We start from the raw sequence: 18,733 nt of genomic DNA on the forward strand, positions 1-18,733 counted from the left end.
GTAGATGCACAGGCTGTATGAAAGGAAGCTGGCGATAAATCATTAATTTTGCCATTTCTGCATACAAAATATGTAGATGCTCCCACGGCTTATTTTCTCAAGGAAAATGTCTTGAGACAAGAAGTTTATGCAAACTGCTTTTCTCTAACTTGGAGAGTATCATATGGCAATCGCTCGTTTATAAGTGCTCTCCCCAGCCATATATTGCATTAGGAAATGTCTGCACCACCTCGTGGAACCATATGCGGTTACATAAAGTCCCTCACCAAGAAACATGCTTATCAATAGTAAATAACACAAAATAAACAAATCGAGGTTTCATAAGCCTCATGCATAATTGCATGATTAATTTTTTTAGAGTCATCTTCGTGTGTTATTAACATCAAGTAAGCCTGGTGTTTGCTTAATGGTTAAGGTGGCAGGCTTAAGATCTTAAGGTCTTGAGTTCAAGCCCCTGTTATCCATCCAATTAACACCAGGTGTGTTGATCGAGCCGGTCATCCTTCCGAGGTCGGCAAAATGAGTACCAGCTTACTGGTAACATGGGGCACTGCATCAGTGGAACAGCTTTGCCCCTAGAAAATAATGCAGCCATGCAACCACAGGCTACATACGAATAAATAAATAGAATTAACATCAAGGAGTTACTCATTTTTCAACATATCCTTGTTTGCACTCATTTCATAGCGATTTATGACATACTAAAGCTGGAGGACTTGAGCCAGGCTTGTGAAACCTTCTCCGCGTGTTTACCCCTCAATCCGATTGTTATCAATGTCACAGTATTCGGTGATGGAATTGCGTAATGTCTGACATCCAAGACATAGCAGGACACTTTACGGACACAATGATTGCTGCATTCGCTGTGACAAAAGATTATTTAGTTACAGACGACCTCCTTCTAGCTTTATGTGTTTTTCTCTATTGGATTATACCTACTTCTCGAGTTGCTCACGCCGTCGTATTGATCGTGTCATCTTGATTTATAGTCTGTGAAAGACATTTGCTCTGAATATCGTTGACTTGCTCGTCACTCACATTGGGTTCCCATCTGTATTCTGCATTTTCCCCATCTCCGAACCCCAACTTCCCTAGATCCTTATGTGAAGATCCACCTTATGCAAAATGGCAAACGACTTAAGAAAAAGAAGACCACGATCAAGAAGAATACTTTGAACCCCTATTATAACGAGTCCTTCAGCTTTGAGGTGCCCTTTGAGCAGATCCAGGTATGTCGCCCGATTTGTCTCTTTGTGCAAGCGTTACTGATGTTCAAAGATAGAAATTCACTTCAACTCCTTCATGACGTTTATTTCAAACTTGACCTTTTGCTTCTCTGTTACCTTGACTCTTGTCTGACCTAAAATGCTGAATTATCTTGCAATTTTGTGACTCCAAATGCAGTCTTGCAATTCATTTTCTTGATGTGGACAATGAGTACAATAATGATGCTTGAATTAATCATCATCGTGCCAATATTATCAGAATTCTCACCAACTCCTCATGTCATCGCCCACAATCATACCTAATTGTCATACAAATCCCACTTCCTTTCCTTAATTCACTAAACTCAGGCTTCAATCCATCGAACTCACCTCCTGCATCTATCTGCCCTTGTTATTTCTCACCAATACAGAAGGTGCAAGTTGTGATTACGGTTCTGGACTATGACAAGCTGGGTAAGAATGAAGCGATTGGGAAGTTGTTTGTTGGCTGCAGTAGCACCGGCACGGAGCTGCGGCATTGGAGCGACATGCTTGCCAATCCACGCCGGCCCATTGCTCAGTGGCACTCACTCAAGCCAGAAGAAGAGGTAGATTCCAGCCTTGGATCCAAGAAGTAAAGTGTGATTCATTCTTTCCCTTGGCGGTTCTCTACTTGGTCAACGTTGAATCCTCTTCCTCCTCTTTCTTGTCCTACAACAAGCACTGGCACCTTTCCAAGCAGCCCCTTGTGCCCTGGTTTACCATATCACTTCCCTTCTGTGTTTCTATTGTCACACGACTTCCTGTCCTTGGCTGCCCACCTCACTTCTTGTCTGTGGCCACCATCTTTCCCCTGCATGCCGTTTCCCTCACGTGTTTTTGTGATGGCTCTTTGCTCTTCCCATTTCTCTTTCCTGGAAGTGGAATTTGCTCTCCCTCTAATTCTCCTTTTCTCTTTTCCCACCTTTCACACCCTCTGTTGTTCACTCCCACAAAAAATGCTGTTTGTGGCCCCTTGCTACCCCTCGCATGTGGCCTGGGCCCTGTGCTGCTGACAGCTGGCCTGTGTCTGTAGATAAATCCTCTGGTCTGTTTCTTCCCATGTATATAATGTATCTTGTGTGAAGCCATTTTGCTTAAGTGTTACATTTTAAAACAAAGGGAAGAAAGACGATATGAGTAATATTAAAGGGCCTCCATGTTAATTATACCTTTGGTAGGGTGGCCACATCTGACCACGTAACAATAATAATAATAATAATATCATTAATAATGACAATAATACTTGTATTTCAAGATACAATTGGGTTGTTAGTGCTGTAGATAGAGCATGAGATTATAACCAGCCCAACAGAGAGAAGCATGGAGCAGATGTCTATTGCTCTGTATGTCATGTGTGTTTGTCCCAAGTTGTCTGAATTCCTTTAAAAGGTATTTACAATACACAGAGCAATTTAGACCACTGTGCGTAAGTAATATCGTCTATGTGAAGGCATCTGTCTGGGGGTTTGTCTAAGTTTGTGTGCGCTTGCCTGATGTGTTTTTGAGCACCCTATTTAGCTATATTTGCTCGCTACCTGTCCTGCAGCATCTGTGGTCCTATGATCCTTCATGTTTTTTTTTTTTGTTTTTTTTTGTTTTTTTATCCCACTTATGACACCTTTTACAATTTCAAGCTCACATCTGAAAGTGTGCCCATCCTTCCTTGTTGTGCTGTTATATTATAGTTGTGATTACTTCTTTTTATTTTGTTTTTAATTCTTTAATCCCTGCTTTGTATAGTATACTCAGCTCACACCAGCCAAACAAGCGGTATCCACTTGCCGCATTATTATGACCAGGTCTGCATATATGTCTTTAGATGAACTGTGGAGCCTGCTTCTATCCTATGATCTTCCTCATACCCCTTTATCTGCAAAAAAAAAAAAGTACCATCTCTGAAGTCCTCAATTTCCACCAATTTATTTTGGTGCATTGTCTGTGCCAGGTGTTGTTTTTTTTTTTTGTGAATTGCAAGGCTTTTTTGCTGCTGATGAAAGCGGGAACTTTGCTCTTTGTTAAATGCCCATTGCCTATTTACGTGCAAAAAGAATGACTCGTTACTGCAATACGGAGTCATGCGTCTGTATGTGCAAGTTTGTGACCATTGAGTGTTGCATGTAATCGGGCCGATGTGGCTTGCCTCCATCACCGTTTCATGGGTCAGAGACCAAAAATCTCTATACCTTCGAGCATGCTACGAAGAGTGGTTCAGAGGAATCCGGCTGTTTTGGTCTTCTAAGCTTTCCGTATGTGGTGGAGGACGCTGGTGAGGGGAGAAGTTGACACATCAGGTATTTGCAGTGATTGTCCTGGCTACCGGCTTCGAGTCTGCGCTCGTTTCAATCACACATAAGCCATCAATCGATCGCACTTGAAGCAAGGTAAGCCTCGCATGAGCTTTGAATAGGGCTATTGCCTACCCTAGCCGTACAAAATTAACAAAACTTTTTTCTTCCTCTTCTGTCTGATGAGAACGAATGTCCAAACGATTTATATTTCACCCCTCTATTCTCTACAGTTTGTGTTGACAGTCTGTCTACTCTGCCCGTTGCATTCTGCCAGACCCTGTTGTACGCGCACGCGCGCGCGTGTGTGTGTCTGTGTGTGTTTGTACGTGTTTGTATGTGTGTGTCTGCGCTGCGTGTTGTATGTGTGTCACCGCACACAGTCCCTGAACGTCCTAGCTCTGACTGTTGGCGTCTTGCATTAAAGTGGCTTTGTTTCTCACTTAAAACAGATGTCGTTTGTTTGTCTTCCTTGATCCGTATGCCGAGATTATGCTCCACAAGTTGTTATATCAGTGCAAACTCAGGCATTAAGTAGCCATCTCTGCGTTGGCCTTGTGAGCAATGGAAGGCCATAGTTGTCTGGCTGTTTGAATCCCGTGTGCATTGAAGGGAAATTCCTCGCAACAAAAGGTTGATTATGCAAAATTGTAGGTTGAACTGCACGTGAATAAAACAGAAAAGAAAAAGAGGAAAAGTCACTTTGTATTTATAATATTGAAAATTTAGTGTATTGATGTTTCAGGGAAATGTTTAAATCAAATGTATGACTGATAATTTCCCAGTAAGCAGTTCTTATAGCAAGATCGATTGTTCCTCATACACTTGCGATCACCGCCCCTCGTAAAGCTACGATCCATTTAAGAACATCTGGGAAAATTATGAGACTGCTCATTGAAAATTTGAACATTCAATTACCTCCGGGATAATGTTTAATTGATTGAAGTACAACATGAAATTTGTTTTGCCTATTTAAGTTTCAAATACAATGGGGGTGTGGGGGAGGGGGATCCTTTTTGTGATTGAGGCCTGAAAATTATTCTTATTATTCCTCTTTTTCTCGAACGGACATCGGCTAGCCAGGCCTGATGTTTAACTAAGGTTCGGGCAGGAATTTGGAATTTATTCATGTTGTCGACGATAGCTCGCCTACTCTTCGGGAAGGTCACCGTGGGATCTTCAACACCTATCAACTGATGCTGGTAGATGGGACATCGAGTTTAACGTCAATCTGAGGGACGGCACACACACTGATGAACCACCCTGCCTGTGAAATACCTGGATGACAATTTATAGCTGGGTCGGGATTCGAACCAAGGCAAGACAACTTGGAGACGTGTACGCACCTCTCGGCCATATGAGGCCCGAAAATGTCGAAATACGAACTTCAAAGCATCTTCACTTCTCACATTTACAGACACACTTGCTGTGTGTTTCATTTTCCTTCACTGGAAGAGAGTGAAGTTGAAACCACAAGATAACGGTGAGTCCTTGAGAAGAAGTGATCAGGTCCACGTTATTTTATTACGAATTGACCCCCCCGTTTTGTAAAGTCAACAAAATCGAATTCTGTATTTATTTATTTTTTTAACATTTGGAAAGTTTCAAAAACATTTGATGATTCACATTTTCATCAGACCGACAAAAGTAAGTGGCATTCTCCACAAAAATGTTTAAGAGCATCGACCATCGCATTTGTCCATTGATTGGCTCAGCAAGATAAACATCTGATTTCACATCTCATGGTTTTCAGGTTGATCCCGTCTTAATACAACACAAAGCAATTTAACAACCATGACTGATTGACTGCATGGCAAAATGAAATGGAATCCATAACACTTCGGTCGTCACCAGCAAGGTATGACTTGTTCACTTAGGGTCGTCTCTGTTTTCTTAGATCTGATGAAATTAAACGGTAGATTGAAGGTAGATTGAAGAACTATTCTTCCTCATGAAGGCTAGCATCTTTCTGTGTCGGCTGACAGGTAGAACAATCAACAGGACGTTGGATGAGGTAAGCTAACCACCCTGGGAAGCAAAGAAAAGCAGACGTTTTGGGCATTCACCCTTCCTCTTTTGTTCCGATTAATGTACCATATGTCGCTGCTGACAAAATCTAAAAATCAATTCCCATGATCTATAACCGATTCCATTTGTTTCTTCTTCGATGCAAGATTTAAGGCCTCATGATGAAGTTGAAAAATACTGATCGGTTGTGGGGACTGTTGATAAAGGGAACCAGAGGAAAAAAAAAATGGATAATTATTTGAGAACGATTGACGGACACAAGTCACAAAAAAAAGGAAGGACAGCATGAATGGACGTGGGATTAAACAATAGGTGCCAGTCAGCAGACCTTTGAAAGACTGTAGGAAAGAGCGTAACTGCACGGGGTTAGAAATGCATTCAATCAAAAAGTGATAAAAAGAAGGGAATAAAAGAGTGGAGATGAGCATAATACAACCTGAATCTGGAAAACGAAACAGAGAGGGCGTTATTCGATAAACACGTTCTACTTGGGGAGGAGAGGGGAGGGGGGGGTAGTGTATCTATGAAATGACAGAGAATAGAAGGAGCAGGTCGGCTGAAGCCTGAATGAATGAATGAATGCAACAAAAGGTCGATATCTGCCAACGAGCCTGGAAGTGAAATGTCACCGGTCCTGCACCCTAATTCCCAGAGACAGATGCCAACCATCAAGACTTTGAGATCTTGGACTCCAGTGTACAGTAATCCCTCACTCAACATGGCAGTGGCTGAAAAGTTCCGTTTTAGACGAAATCACATTGTGAAAAATAATTTTTCCATGCAATTTTTTTGGGGGGATATAGAGTCGAGACTTGTGGAAGAGCTAGAACATGGATCGGATCAGGACGCAACAGAACAAAATGAACAGCAGAAAGAGAAGGAGGTATGCCAACAGCAGGGCCGAGGGACAAAATAGACAAAAACAGACAACAAGGGAAGCAAGTAGGGCAGAATGTTGGTGGGGGGGGGCGGTTAAGAGGTATACAGAAATAAACTCTCAGGAAGGAAAAACTGGAAATTTTGGAAAAGGGATTGGTTCATTGGGGGTTGAAGATATTATGGTTTTGGATTGGGGATGATCTGACATATTGGTAAACAGCTGTCTTGAAGACCTGGAGGAAAGAATGTGATTGAAAAGAATGTGGAAGTTGGTTCCTCGGGTGGGGAAAAAAGAGGAACAAATGAGTGGAGGTGAGAAGTGATTGTAGATTTTGGGAGTTTCACTGGAAGGGGGTTCATGGTGGACTGTGTGTGTCCTGCCAAAACCTGGAGGGGGGGGGGATAAAGCACACAGAGGGCAGAGGTTGCAAGACCAGAAAGGAGGCATCAGAAGACAGAAAGGCCACCATCCTGTCTGTGATGGAGAAGTGATCGGCTATAGACTCAGCTTCGTCATGGGAGATTTTAATGATATTGAAGGTCTTGGTTTTCAAAGTGTGAGCAAGATGTACGGTGTGAGCAAGGTGTTAAGCTGAGTTAGCTGTGAGGCAGACACCAGGCCAGCGGGGAGAGCATGACTCCATCAAGCTGCAGATGAAGGCTTTGTCGGGAGATTTGAGTTCAGGTGTGTCGAGGAAAGATTCTGCATGACAGAGGCCCAGGCAGCAAGTGGCTTTGGAAGCCAACTTTGCAATGTGGTTTACCCAAGAAAGATCATGGCTGAGTGTGAGACCCAAGAGTTTTAGTGACAACTTATTTGACAAAGTTGTTAAGAAAGTATAAGGGAGGGTTTGCCATATGGTCCTTTTGTGGTGGGGAGAGAGAGAGACAGACAGACAGATTCCTCATTCTGTCAAGGTCTAAAGAAAGGGAAAAGGCTGCTGCTTGCCTATTTGAAGGATGAGGGATGTCACGGCAGAGAATGAAGTCGTCAGCAAATAGATAAAGAGGATTTTTCCAGAGAGTCAGAGAGATCATTGATGAAGATTAGGTATCGGAATGGATGTAGAACACCGTCTTGCGGCACTCCAGCTTTAACAGGGAGAGGAGATGAAAGGATTCCGTTGGGAGCCACATGTTGGCTATGAGAGTGGAGGAAGTAACCCAACAGCAGAGTTAGCTTTGGATATGGTAGGCAGAGTTTGGATAGCAAGGTGGGATGCCAGACTGCATAGAAAGCTTGAGATGTGTTGAGAGAGACGGCCCTGATCTCATGTCAAACATCGTTTGGAGAGCAGAAGCAGTATGACCAAGGTAGAGTGACTTGGTATGAATCTGAATTGATGATCTGAGATGACATCGTTGGAGAAAAGGAATGATTTTATGCAATTTGCAATTATCGATTCCATCACCTTGCTGATTGGAAGTAAGCTAATAGGTCTGTAGTTAAGGGGATGAGTTTTTGCACCTTTTTGTGTAATTCAGTGATTCTTCTTCGTTTGTATGCACCATGAGGCTATGGGGTAGCATCATTGACTGAGGGTGTGGCTGTGCTGCTGATGTAATGCCCTCTCCTAGTTATGGCAGGAATTTGGACTTTGGACGTGGTCCAGCGATAGCTCACCTTCTCTTCACAAAAGACACCATGGGATCCTTAACATCCACCAACTAATCCCGGCAGACAGGACACTTGTTTATCGTCAATTATAGGGACGGCACACTCATTGGTTAATCACCCTGCCTGTGAAACACCGGGACGTTAGTTTATAGCTGGGTTGGGATTCAAATCCTGGCTAGAGACAGCTTGGAGGCGAGTGTGTGTGCGCCTCTAAGCCATCCTGTCAGGCCCAAAGCAATGATTTTGGCTGATTTACAAGCAGGTGGAAGATGACCTTGGGCAAATGATAGGTTATAAAGGGCAGAAAGAGCAAGAGCAACAGAGCAGGTTTTTATGACACATGACTTGATGCCATCTGGTCCAGTTTCTGGGAGTTGAGGGTTGCCAGAAACTTGCAGTCCAGTAGCAGTTGGGTGTGACTCACTGGGGTGTGTCCAGAGAGCGAGGGGTTTGGGACACAAGATTTGGAAACAAACACACAATTGAGGCATTCGACCTTCTCACAAGTGGCTGTGGTGCCATTTGAAGTGAGGGAGGGGATGGAGGGGGAGCATACTGCAGAGACAGATGTAACAAGGCACCACCATGTTTAAGAGGAGGGAGACAAGTTTGAAACTTCAATCTTGAGGTTGGACAGATGTTGTTTTCTGGCTCCCAAGAGAGTGGACACACACTTGTTGCAGGCTTTGTAGAATGGCTGAGGTTGCCTTTGGTTGGATTTGCCTTCGAAGAGGAGAATGCAAGTTGTTTCAAGGCAACTGCCTCACTACAGGATCCAGTGCACTATGGGTGGGAAGATGGGCATGATAATTGAAGACTAGATGGGATGGATCTGTGCAAAATGGAGAGCAGGTTTCTGTGGAAGAATTCATTTGCTGGTTTAATATCAGGGGTGGAAGATATAGGAGACCATTCCTGAAGTGTAATGGCTGCTTGCAGTTCTGGACAGTTTGCCTGAGTGAACTACCAGACTCGCAGGATGCTGTGCCTGTTCTCTAAGAATTGCTGGAGAGAGGTTGACCTTCACAAGCATATGATCAGATGAACCAATTAGAGCAGAGGATGAGCAAAATACTTTGGTGGGGAAGTTGGTCATCACCAAATCCAGAAAGGAAGATTTGCCATTGGGAGAAATCTGGGTGTGAAAGTTCACAGATTGAGTCTGTCCCATGGAATGACAGAAGTCCTATGGAATCACAGAAGAGAGAGAGAGAGAGAGATATTATGTGGATGCAGTCATCACTGTTTGGAGGATGGCACAACATACAATCAAATATGAGGTGAGAACAGATGGGGAAGCCGCAGCTCAAAGTACTCCTGGGGTTCGGGAGTTGTAGGAGCAGTGCGATGCCACCACAGGGACAGGGTTCAGGTCGATAAAATCAGAGGAGACAATAGACAGGGAGAGATACGATGAAGTCAAGGATGTCCTGTGAGAGGAAGGATTCTGTGAAACAGATAATGTCCGGTTTATCAGCAGCGGCTTGGATTAGAGATCTGTCAGGTTGGAGCGAAGACCTCAGTTGTTTGAGGTTCACTCAGTTCGGGACAGGGGAGGAGGAGCTTCTGATGAGGTGCAAGGATGTGGAAAGGAGTGGGAGCAGGTTGTGAGGAAGCTGGGATAGTGCAGGGCTGGGTTGAAGCCGGGAGGGTGCAGGGCTGGGGGAAGCCTGGAGAGTATGAGCGGGGAGGATAGGGGGGGTGAGCCAGGAGAGGAGGGGTATGGAAAATCGAGAGGGGGAGGGATGAGTGAGAAACAATGAGGGGGATGTGGGTGGGTGACGCCGAGAGGGGGCAGGACGAGTGTGAAGCTGAGAGATGGTGGGATGAGAAGGAATCAGAGAGGGTGTGTGACGAGGGGGAAGCAGAATGGGGTGGGGGGGAGGATACCCTACATGAAAAAGAAATAATGTAAAAGGTCTGTCTGGCCATGTCTACATATGTCAGTTTATTTAATTTAAATTGAATGTTGTGTTTTGAACACAAATTGGAACATGAATCAGAAAACAAACTTGTAGTTTTGGCAGTATTTTAGTTTTAAATTTGTCCCATTCACACATGCACAGAGGAGCAAGATAATATTTTTACTCTGTCCGCCTGTCTGGCAGTCAAGCAAAATTGCAAATCATTCCAAAAAGGAAACTTGCTGTTTTTAAGGACGTTATAAAGGACACAAACAACAGGCATGATGAATTAATACATGTTAAATAAGTTGGTGTATAAGAGACTGCATCAATGGCGCTAAACTTCTGGATTTTTTTTTATGACCTTTAAAATCTTTATTTTATTTCAATTCAGCTTGAACACTGCATGTGGTAAGGTGTTCTTTGAACTCTCTAGTTTTGCATGTTTTTAACCAGTTTTCTCAAAAAAAAATTCCAACTCGGTGTTTATGGATTTTGCTGCAGATTGCCCTGTCACTAAACCTTATATTAAGACTGTGTGACACAAAGTTCAGTAGTTGACCAAATTATAGCTGTCTAAGTAGCTGAGAGGTCATTTGTGTAGTCCGATGTAATCTCCAGCATCCTTTCATAAATAAAACGATTGGTTGGCGATTGATGACATGGCTGCTATTTAACAACCATGGTGAATGTTATTGTGACTTAAAATTTCATGTTGATGTCCAGACCATCCAGGATGTATAATTTGACCCGGTTAAACACCCGAAGCAAGTCGGTGATGCTTGCTGCCGGTGAATTATAAGCCAGTGTAACCGATAGTATTTATAAAGGGAAAGTTAAACATACAGTATGACAAGGGTGCCCGATTTAAAACCAAAAAAGTCTTCAACTTTTATATCCCCAAAATAAAATTTATACATTTTGTCGCATTAAGTCACACATCAAAATATTTGATTTGTTCCTATGTACTTCCAATTTTTTCCCAATATGAGACTTCAGAAATTATGTAATTCCACCCAGAATGCTCAGTGCGCATGCACAGAAACTCCTAGAAACGATGGTGTTCGGAGCACCCTAAAGTATATCATGTGTGTGAGATAAGGATTGTTGCTGAAAATGGCTCACAAAGTTTATAAAAGAAGCCAAAAATACTTGGAAAAGTACCTGCAAGAAAGGAGTGTGATTCTGCACAACAAAAGAGTTGGAGATATTTATCAGCTTGCCGAAAGGGCTGAGATTTTGCTGCTTTCTGTGCAGCAATGTCCCGACAACGAGGGCCTGTCCAAGGCCCAAAGGATCAGACGGGTGTGTTCTACCAAAACTCCCGATGGGTCGCTACCAGTGAATGGACTTCAAACCTTGTGGGAGTGCCTCCTGTGATCATGGCAAGCTTGGTTATTTATTTAATGGACAATTGGAAAGACGATGCCGTGTGTCATTACCAACAAAGTAATGGCTATGAACTCTTCGGCAAAGATTGTGTTCGCGACGTGAAAATACACAAAGCTTGTGCGAGCTATTGTTTACGTGGGAGCTGGATGTACCAGGCAGACTTTCCTGAGCGAGAGACAGTATCTGGTTTGGGTGCTTCTCAGTGCCGATGTGAAGGACATATTTGGTGCTTGTGAATGCAGAGGGTATGTTTAAAATGATGATATTTATGAGTAATCATTTTGGGAGTAGAGGAGGGGGGAGATTGAGGGCTGTTATAAGTAAATTTTCTGTTTGGGTCTGGGGCCACATAAATTTTTACATTTATTGCTAAAAGGAGAATGTGTGTGTGTGTGTGTGTGTGTGTGTGTGTGTGTGTGTGTGTGTGTATAGTTATATATATATATATATATATATATATATATATATATATATATATATATATATATATTTATATAAAATGCCACCACATGTTTGTATTAACAGGAAATGGTAGGAACTCGGCATGTCTCATCCACAGATATTACTCATATTTTCTGTATTTTTATATGTGCCCGATTTAAATCCAGGAAACATGAATTTGTCTCTTTCGTTTACAGTGGCCTCCAAAAGTATTCACCCCCGTCCAAAGTTTTCACATTTTGATGCCACCTGAGCTTATTAGCCCCGTTGGACTTAGTCCGAAATGGAGGCTTATGGATTTGGTGTCAGTTTTTGTGCCCGTGCATGCGTGCGTGCGTATGTGCATCCACAACCATATCTCGGACATGTATGGACCGATTTTATTCGTACTTGGTACAAAGACAACACATGATGGAAAGCTTTTGCATGCCATTTTTGGACATCAGATCCAAGATAGCCGACTGGCGGCGATTTTAGTTCTTTAAAAAAAGGAAAAAAACCGTCGTCGAACACGTCCTCAACCATTTCTCAGACATGCATTTACCGTTCTTGTTCAAACTTGGCACACAGATAATGAATGATGGCTTATGTAAGCATGTCATATTTTTTTCGCCCAAGATCAGATCCATTTTAGTTGTAAAAAATTTTTTTAAAACGGTGTCGAACACGTCCTCAACCATACTGAAAAAGATGCATGCTTCCCTCTCCCACCCCTCTTGTCTCCTGCATTGTCATGTTTCTGTGTCTTACTTAGCTCTTACTCGAGCCTCAACTTAGTATACAACAAAAACTAAAAGGGCACTCGGTAGAGCGCATACCTCCACCATGCAATATCCGATCCACGACAACATATCGGGCCCATTACATTTTTTTTTTTAATATCATGTTTCTACAGTGCTATATTGTTTTTGGCCCAATCTCTCAATGAAGAATCACTGAAAAAATTAAATAATTCTCGTATTCAGATCCGGATTCGTATCTTCACCAAAATCGAACCAATTCGTCCTTCCCACACCCCCAACCTGTCCACCAAGTTTCATCCCAATCCGTCCACAACTTTTTGAGATATCGTGCTCTAAATCAGTTTAGCACAATCTTTCAATGGTGAAGAATTACTGAAAAAATTATCAGATCCGGATCCGGGTTTGGATCTTCACCAAAATCGAATCAATTCTTCCTTGTCACACCCAACATGTTCACCAAGTTTCATCCGAATCTGTCCACAACTTTTTGAGATGTCGTGCTCTATATCAGTTTAGTACGATCTCTCAATGATGCCTGGTGTTGGCTTAATGGTTTGGGTGGCAGGCTTTGCATCCTTCTTTGCATCCTTGGGTCCTGAGTTCAAATCTCGCTCAGCTGCTGAATTAATACCAGGTGGGGTTAACTCGACCTATCATCCTTCCGAGGTCGGCAAAATGAGTACCAGCATACTGGTATACTGTGTCGGAGTGGCGACCCGTCCAGGATTGTGCCCAATAGCCAAGGAGACTGCTTAAGGAGCACCAATGCTCTGCACAGAGTATGGTCCCAATGTCCTCCTCTCAATGGTGAAGAATCGCTGAAAAAATTATCGGATCCAGATTCGGATCTTCACTAAAATAGAATCAGTTTGTCCTTGTCACACACTGAACCTTTCCACCAAATTTCATCTGGATCTGTCCACAACTTTTTTCGATATCCTGCACACAAAAAATCCTGCACACTAAAACATACATTTTTATACGTTGCCATTGCTGGCTAAATCGTCAAGGTGTGACAGGGCCCTAACAAGGTACCATTCACTACCTTTTGTAATGATCGCTGAATAATGCTGCTGCCTTTACTCATCACCCAGAGGTCGTCGAACCCAATAAATTTGACCTTCACAATTTTTTTTGCTGATGATCATAAACGGTGTCCTTTTTTCCTTCAATCAAATTTGACGAAAATGGTGGATACCAAATATTTGAAGGGTAAAAGAAAAACTAACTTTTTTTGTTTCTGTCGGGTAGTCAGTGGTGATGTTTCAAACGCGATGCACTGCACGAGACATGGCAATGCAAACACCATGCAAACAGACATGTCCATTGTTATTGATCGAGGATAAGTAAAAATATTTTCTTCCTCGGTCTCTTTCTCGCCTGACAGTTTTGTTTCTTTCACTTGTTTCTTTTTAATTCAGTGATTCATTTAACTCCTTCCTAAAAAAATCAGCGGTCACCAAATCAATGCCTCTCCCATTTAAGACTGCAGTGTTCGGAGCGACAGTCACACAAGATAATGTGGACTTTGGGAAGACTTCTGTGTTTTGATCATTCTAAGATGCATATTTAAGTTCCAAGTCAGAGACTAATATATTGTAGCTGCAACTAGTCATTAAATAAAGGCAGGATGAAGTTGCAAAGTCCGTGAGTTCTTTTAATGCAACAAAAATGTCCTTGTTCAGTTCCCATCTCAACCAATTTAGGCTATGAGCCAACGGGGCTGGTCGGTGTCAGTCAGAGGGAGCGAGGCTCGGGCGCCTAGAGATGAAAACGTGTGATAACAGTGTGTATCTCTTGGCCTTCTTTGTTTTAACACTCAATATACAACCCTTTGACTCAGCCTGTCATCCTTCCGAGGTAGGCAAAAATGAGTACCAACTTGTTGGTATCCTGCGTCGGAATGGAGACCCGTCCAGGATTGCGCCCAATAGCCCAAGAGACTGCTGAGGAAGCACCAACGCTCGACACAGAGTATGGTCCCAATGTGTGGATGGATACAACCCTACCCCTAAGGTCGCCGGTTACCAGATTTTTCACCCAAAATGTATCGGGTCATTGTCAGTTCATGGTGTATAAAGAATGTTTACAAGTATTTTCACCAAAGATTTGAACCTTGTTGGCAACGATATTAAATTCCTCACATAATGTGGTTGAAATTATATACCCGTGATAAATATAATGGCCACAATGAACTTTCAAATGTGATAGAAACAAGCGCGCAAACCCGCTCAAAATGAGAGTTTTTTCAATCATACAGTCTTACATTTAATTATTTAAAGTTATCATGCACCCATATACACTGTTAAGACCCTTACAGGCAATGATGAACTCATTCAGACCTTGAACGGACTTTGTCATGGAATATCATAAATGGAAGAAAATGACACATAACAGCATTATACCTTCAAAAACGTAATGCAAGTTTGAATGAGCAAACTGTCCTTCCAGCCAGCCATATGTGTTCAACCAATTTGGCATGGGACAACATCAGGACAGGTCAAGTATGGGAGCATGCGCCGGAGCAGCGCGTCACTGCATCCACTTTCAGCCGGTCCATTCCATTTGGCCATCCCCCAGGCAGATGCCTGGTCCATCCTCATATCCTTAAGATGCCGATCAACCTTTTGCAACCATGAGGTATGTGGTCGACCCATTGGACTCCTCCACTCAAGAGGATCCCTTGCTGAGACAATCTGGTGAGCAGGATCAGCGTCAGTAAAACGAGCCACGTGTCCAGACAGCCGTAGCTGACGCTCACGGAAGATGCAGGTAATAATATAATTCTCATTTGAGTCTCTCAGCAACTGCTCGTTGGACACAAAGTCTGACTAGTGATAGCCAAAGATTCTCCGAAGAGATCTGGTAACAAAGGAATGAAGTCTTTCTCTCAGAGATCTGGTCAGAGTCCGGAGTCGCATATCCATAGGGCAAGACTGGAAGCAGCCAGGACCTGAAGACTCAGACTTTTGTCCTCCTGCACAGGTACAGACAGTACCACACCCCATGATCCAGTGAATACAGGACTCCCCAGGCCCGACCCAGACGTCTACTAACCTCTGGCTCACAGCCAGCTGAGACTTGAATATCACTGCCAAGGAAAGTGAATCTCTCCGTGACCTCAGCACCCTCACCACAAACAGGTACAGGCAAGATAGCAGCATCCAAGATGCCATTGAAAGCCTGGATCTTAGTTATGACCCAGGAAACCCATAATCCCAGCGTCTCTGACTCCTCATTCAGCACCTCGAGGGCCCCCAAAAGGATATCCAGAGTCTCCGCAAAGATGACTGCATCATCTGCGAAATGAAGGTCAGAGATCTTGACATTTCCAAACGATGCACCGCAACTTGATCTCTCCGACATCCTCCCCAGAATCCAGTCCATACGAGCGTTGAAAGGTGTGGGGGCCAGGACACACCCCTGATTAACTCGAGTAACAACTGTACATAAGTCTGAGATGGTACCACCACATCACACAGTACTCTCAGTACCAAAGTATACTTCAGACATCAGATTGATCAGTTTTGGTGGCATCCCACGAAGAGGAAGAGTCCTCCAGAGCACATCCCAATTCACTGAATTGAACGCTTTACAGAGATCAACAAAGACTGCAAGCAGTCCTTGCAGAAACTTTCGTCTGCGTTTAGTGAGGACCAGAAAGACAAGGATACGGTCAATCGTTGACCTCTTTGGTGGAAAGCCTGATTGCTCTGGACACTGGTGCTCAAGCAGATGGTGGTGAACCCTATCAACAATTATCCAAGCAATGACCTTGCCCGGCACTGAGATCAGCATCACCCCTCGGTAGTTGTTGCAGTTCTGGCGATAACCCTTCCCTTTCCAGAGAGGGACAACAAGGTCCCTCTTCCAGTCAGTTGGGATGATGCCTGTGTTCCAGGCAGTGCACAAAACTGCATGCAATGACATGCGTACGGCATTTCCACTAGCCTTAAGAAGTTCATCATGAATGGCACATATCCCAGGAGCTTTCCCCCATTCAAGCGGTTCACCGCAGCCTGTGTTTCCACAAACGAAGGTGGATCACAGTTGATTGGAGGGTCAGCAATAGGGACAGTAATATCCCTGACATCCAACTCAACAGCTGGTGGATCAGCCTGGTACAGCCGCTCAAAGTAACCGGCCCAGCGGGCCTTCACTTCGGATTCCTCTGTCAAGAGCCCACCACCCTCCGCTCTATCTGCAGTACACTGAGGGATGGACTTGGACGAACGCAATGCGCAAATTCCTCTGTAAGCGGGACGAGAATCACTTGTCCACAGGTGATGCTCTACCCCCTCACAGATTCCTCGCACATAGGCGTCCTTGTCAACCCTCAGTGAACATATAGTTTTCTGCCTCAACTACCTGAACAGCTCAGCTCTGCCATTAAGTCTGGCCCTGTGACTCTGGTCAATGGTATCCAGTGTCCCTTGAGAGACCACATTCCTCTTTGCCCTCCAATATGTTCCAAGACATCCACCAGCAACATCAAGGATTATGGTCTTGAAGGCATTCCACAACTCTTCAGTAATCCCCAAAGTACACAGACCCCCCCCAAATTCCCACTCGGCCTGTTCGCAAAGTCCTGAGCTACCCTCTCATCCTTGAGCTTACCAACATCCAGCCAAGGCTGGAATGGTACCATTCTCCCAGATTTAAGCTGCAACTTCAAAGTTGCTACAACAAGCCTGTGGTCGCTATTGAGGAAGTGAGCACTCCGGTAGACCCTGCAGTTCTGGATCATCCTCCAGCGCCCATCAACGAGCACATGGTCAATCTCCTTTGTCACACCACCAGCATTGGAATACCAAGTCCAGCAATGAGCCTGTGGGCACAGAAACCATGAACCAGCCACCCTAAGTCCATGACTTCTTGCAAAGTCAAGGAACTTAGTGCTATTCTGGTTCACAGTTCCAGACCCATGGGGACCAACACGTCTCATAACCATCCCTATCAGTTCCAGTTGATGCATTGAAATCCCCCAAGATGAGAAGAGTATCTCACCTGGGGCACTGATCAACCACAGACTCGAGCGTGGCATAGAATGCGTCCTTCATGGTGAGATCAGTCGACTCAGTCGGACCATATATAGAGACCAGGGAAATGACACCCAAGGAGTGACAAATCCTTCGTCTCATAATACGCTCGTTGACCGTTGGTACCTCAATTATCATTGGGGTCAGCTTATTGGACACAGCTCCAGCAACTCCTTGGGCATGGTAACCATTAGAGCGACCAGACCAATAGCAGGTGTAACCACCCGCCTTGATCTCGCCACAGTCCGGTCTCCGAACCTCAGAGAGTGCTGCAATACCGATGGTCAAACACTTGAGCTCAGATGATAACCGAGACAGGTGATCATCCTCTCTTCGGGATAGGACATTCCAGGCACCCACCTCAAGGAACCGTCTCAGGTTAACCCAAGGAGACCGCCATCTGGTGGACGACACCTCAGCACCACCCCAACACACACTACTGCAATCTGACCCAGGAAGGTTACCCCATGGTTTTCCTCCTATCATCAAAGAGTGAGGGGTTGCCCCAATACCGTCATCTGGTGAGTGACCATGCGAAGGGAAGCTGCACAGGAGGTTTTCCCACGGAGTGGGTTTTCAATTTTCTTTGTGTTTTTCTTGTGTTTTGCAGAGTGAAGGGTTTTACGGTGGCTGAAGGGCAAATCCTGCCATCAACCTCCTCAAAAAAGGTAACCCAACTGCAGGAGTATGTCCGCAGACACAGTTGGGCACTACGGATGGCCGTTGGCTCACAAGGAGCTCCTCTGCCTTTTGACAGGTTTTGTGTTTAATCCTGCTGGGTGTCCATATCCAAGCACCCTCCTCACCAGAAATCCTGGTGGGGGAGACGGTTTATCGACAACATCGATCGATAGACGAGAAGAGACACTTACTGGTAAAGGAATCACCCGTCAAGTGAATGGCATTGCTGTACAGGCCAAATATATATGTCCCACATCTCCCGAAGGTGCCTCTCCCAAACCTTCAGAAGTAGAAGCAGCGTACAGCAACTGTAAGACATGAAGAACTACTGGAATACATGGCTGGTGAGCGTGTTGAGCCACATCCGCTACAAACAGCCACAGCATCTTTTGGAGCATGTGATAAAGCAATGGAAGTTGCTCACAACAAAAATCTTCTCTGGATAGTTGCCAGGCAGGTGGACACAGCGACAAGGA

The 18,733-nt window shown here is 44.2% G+C and overlaps 1 protein-coding gene across 1 annotated transcript in view; it reads left to right on the forward strand.

Annotated features, from left to right (window-relative positions):
- The window catches only part of SYT1 (synaptotagmin 1), a 671,970-nt gene extending 667,985 nt beyond the window's left edge, over positions 1-3,985 (forward strand). The window contains exons 9-10 of the mRNA XM_085889005.1: positions 1,096-1,229; positions 1,637-3,985. Coding sequence (XP_085745131.1) covers positions 1,096-1,229; positions 1,637-1,843 — 341 coding nt within the window. The 3' untranslated portion in view covers positions 1,844-3,985. The remainder of the gene's footprint in view (positions 1-1,095; positions 1,230-1,636) is intronic.
- The last annotated feature ends 14,748 nt before the right edge of the window (positions 3,986-18,733 follow it).

Source organism: Eptatretus burgeri, chromosome 1, assembly GCF_056783735.1.
Source record: "Eptatretus burgeri isolate ZD-2024b chromosome 1, Ebu_testis_v1, whole genome shotgun sequence".
NCBI lineage: Eukaryota > Metazoa > Chordata > Myxini > Myxiniformes > Myxinidae > Eptatretus > Eptatretus burgeri.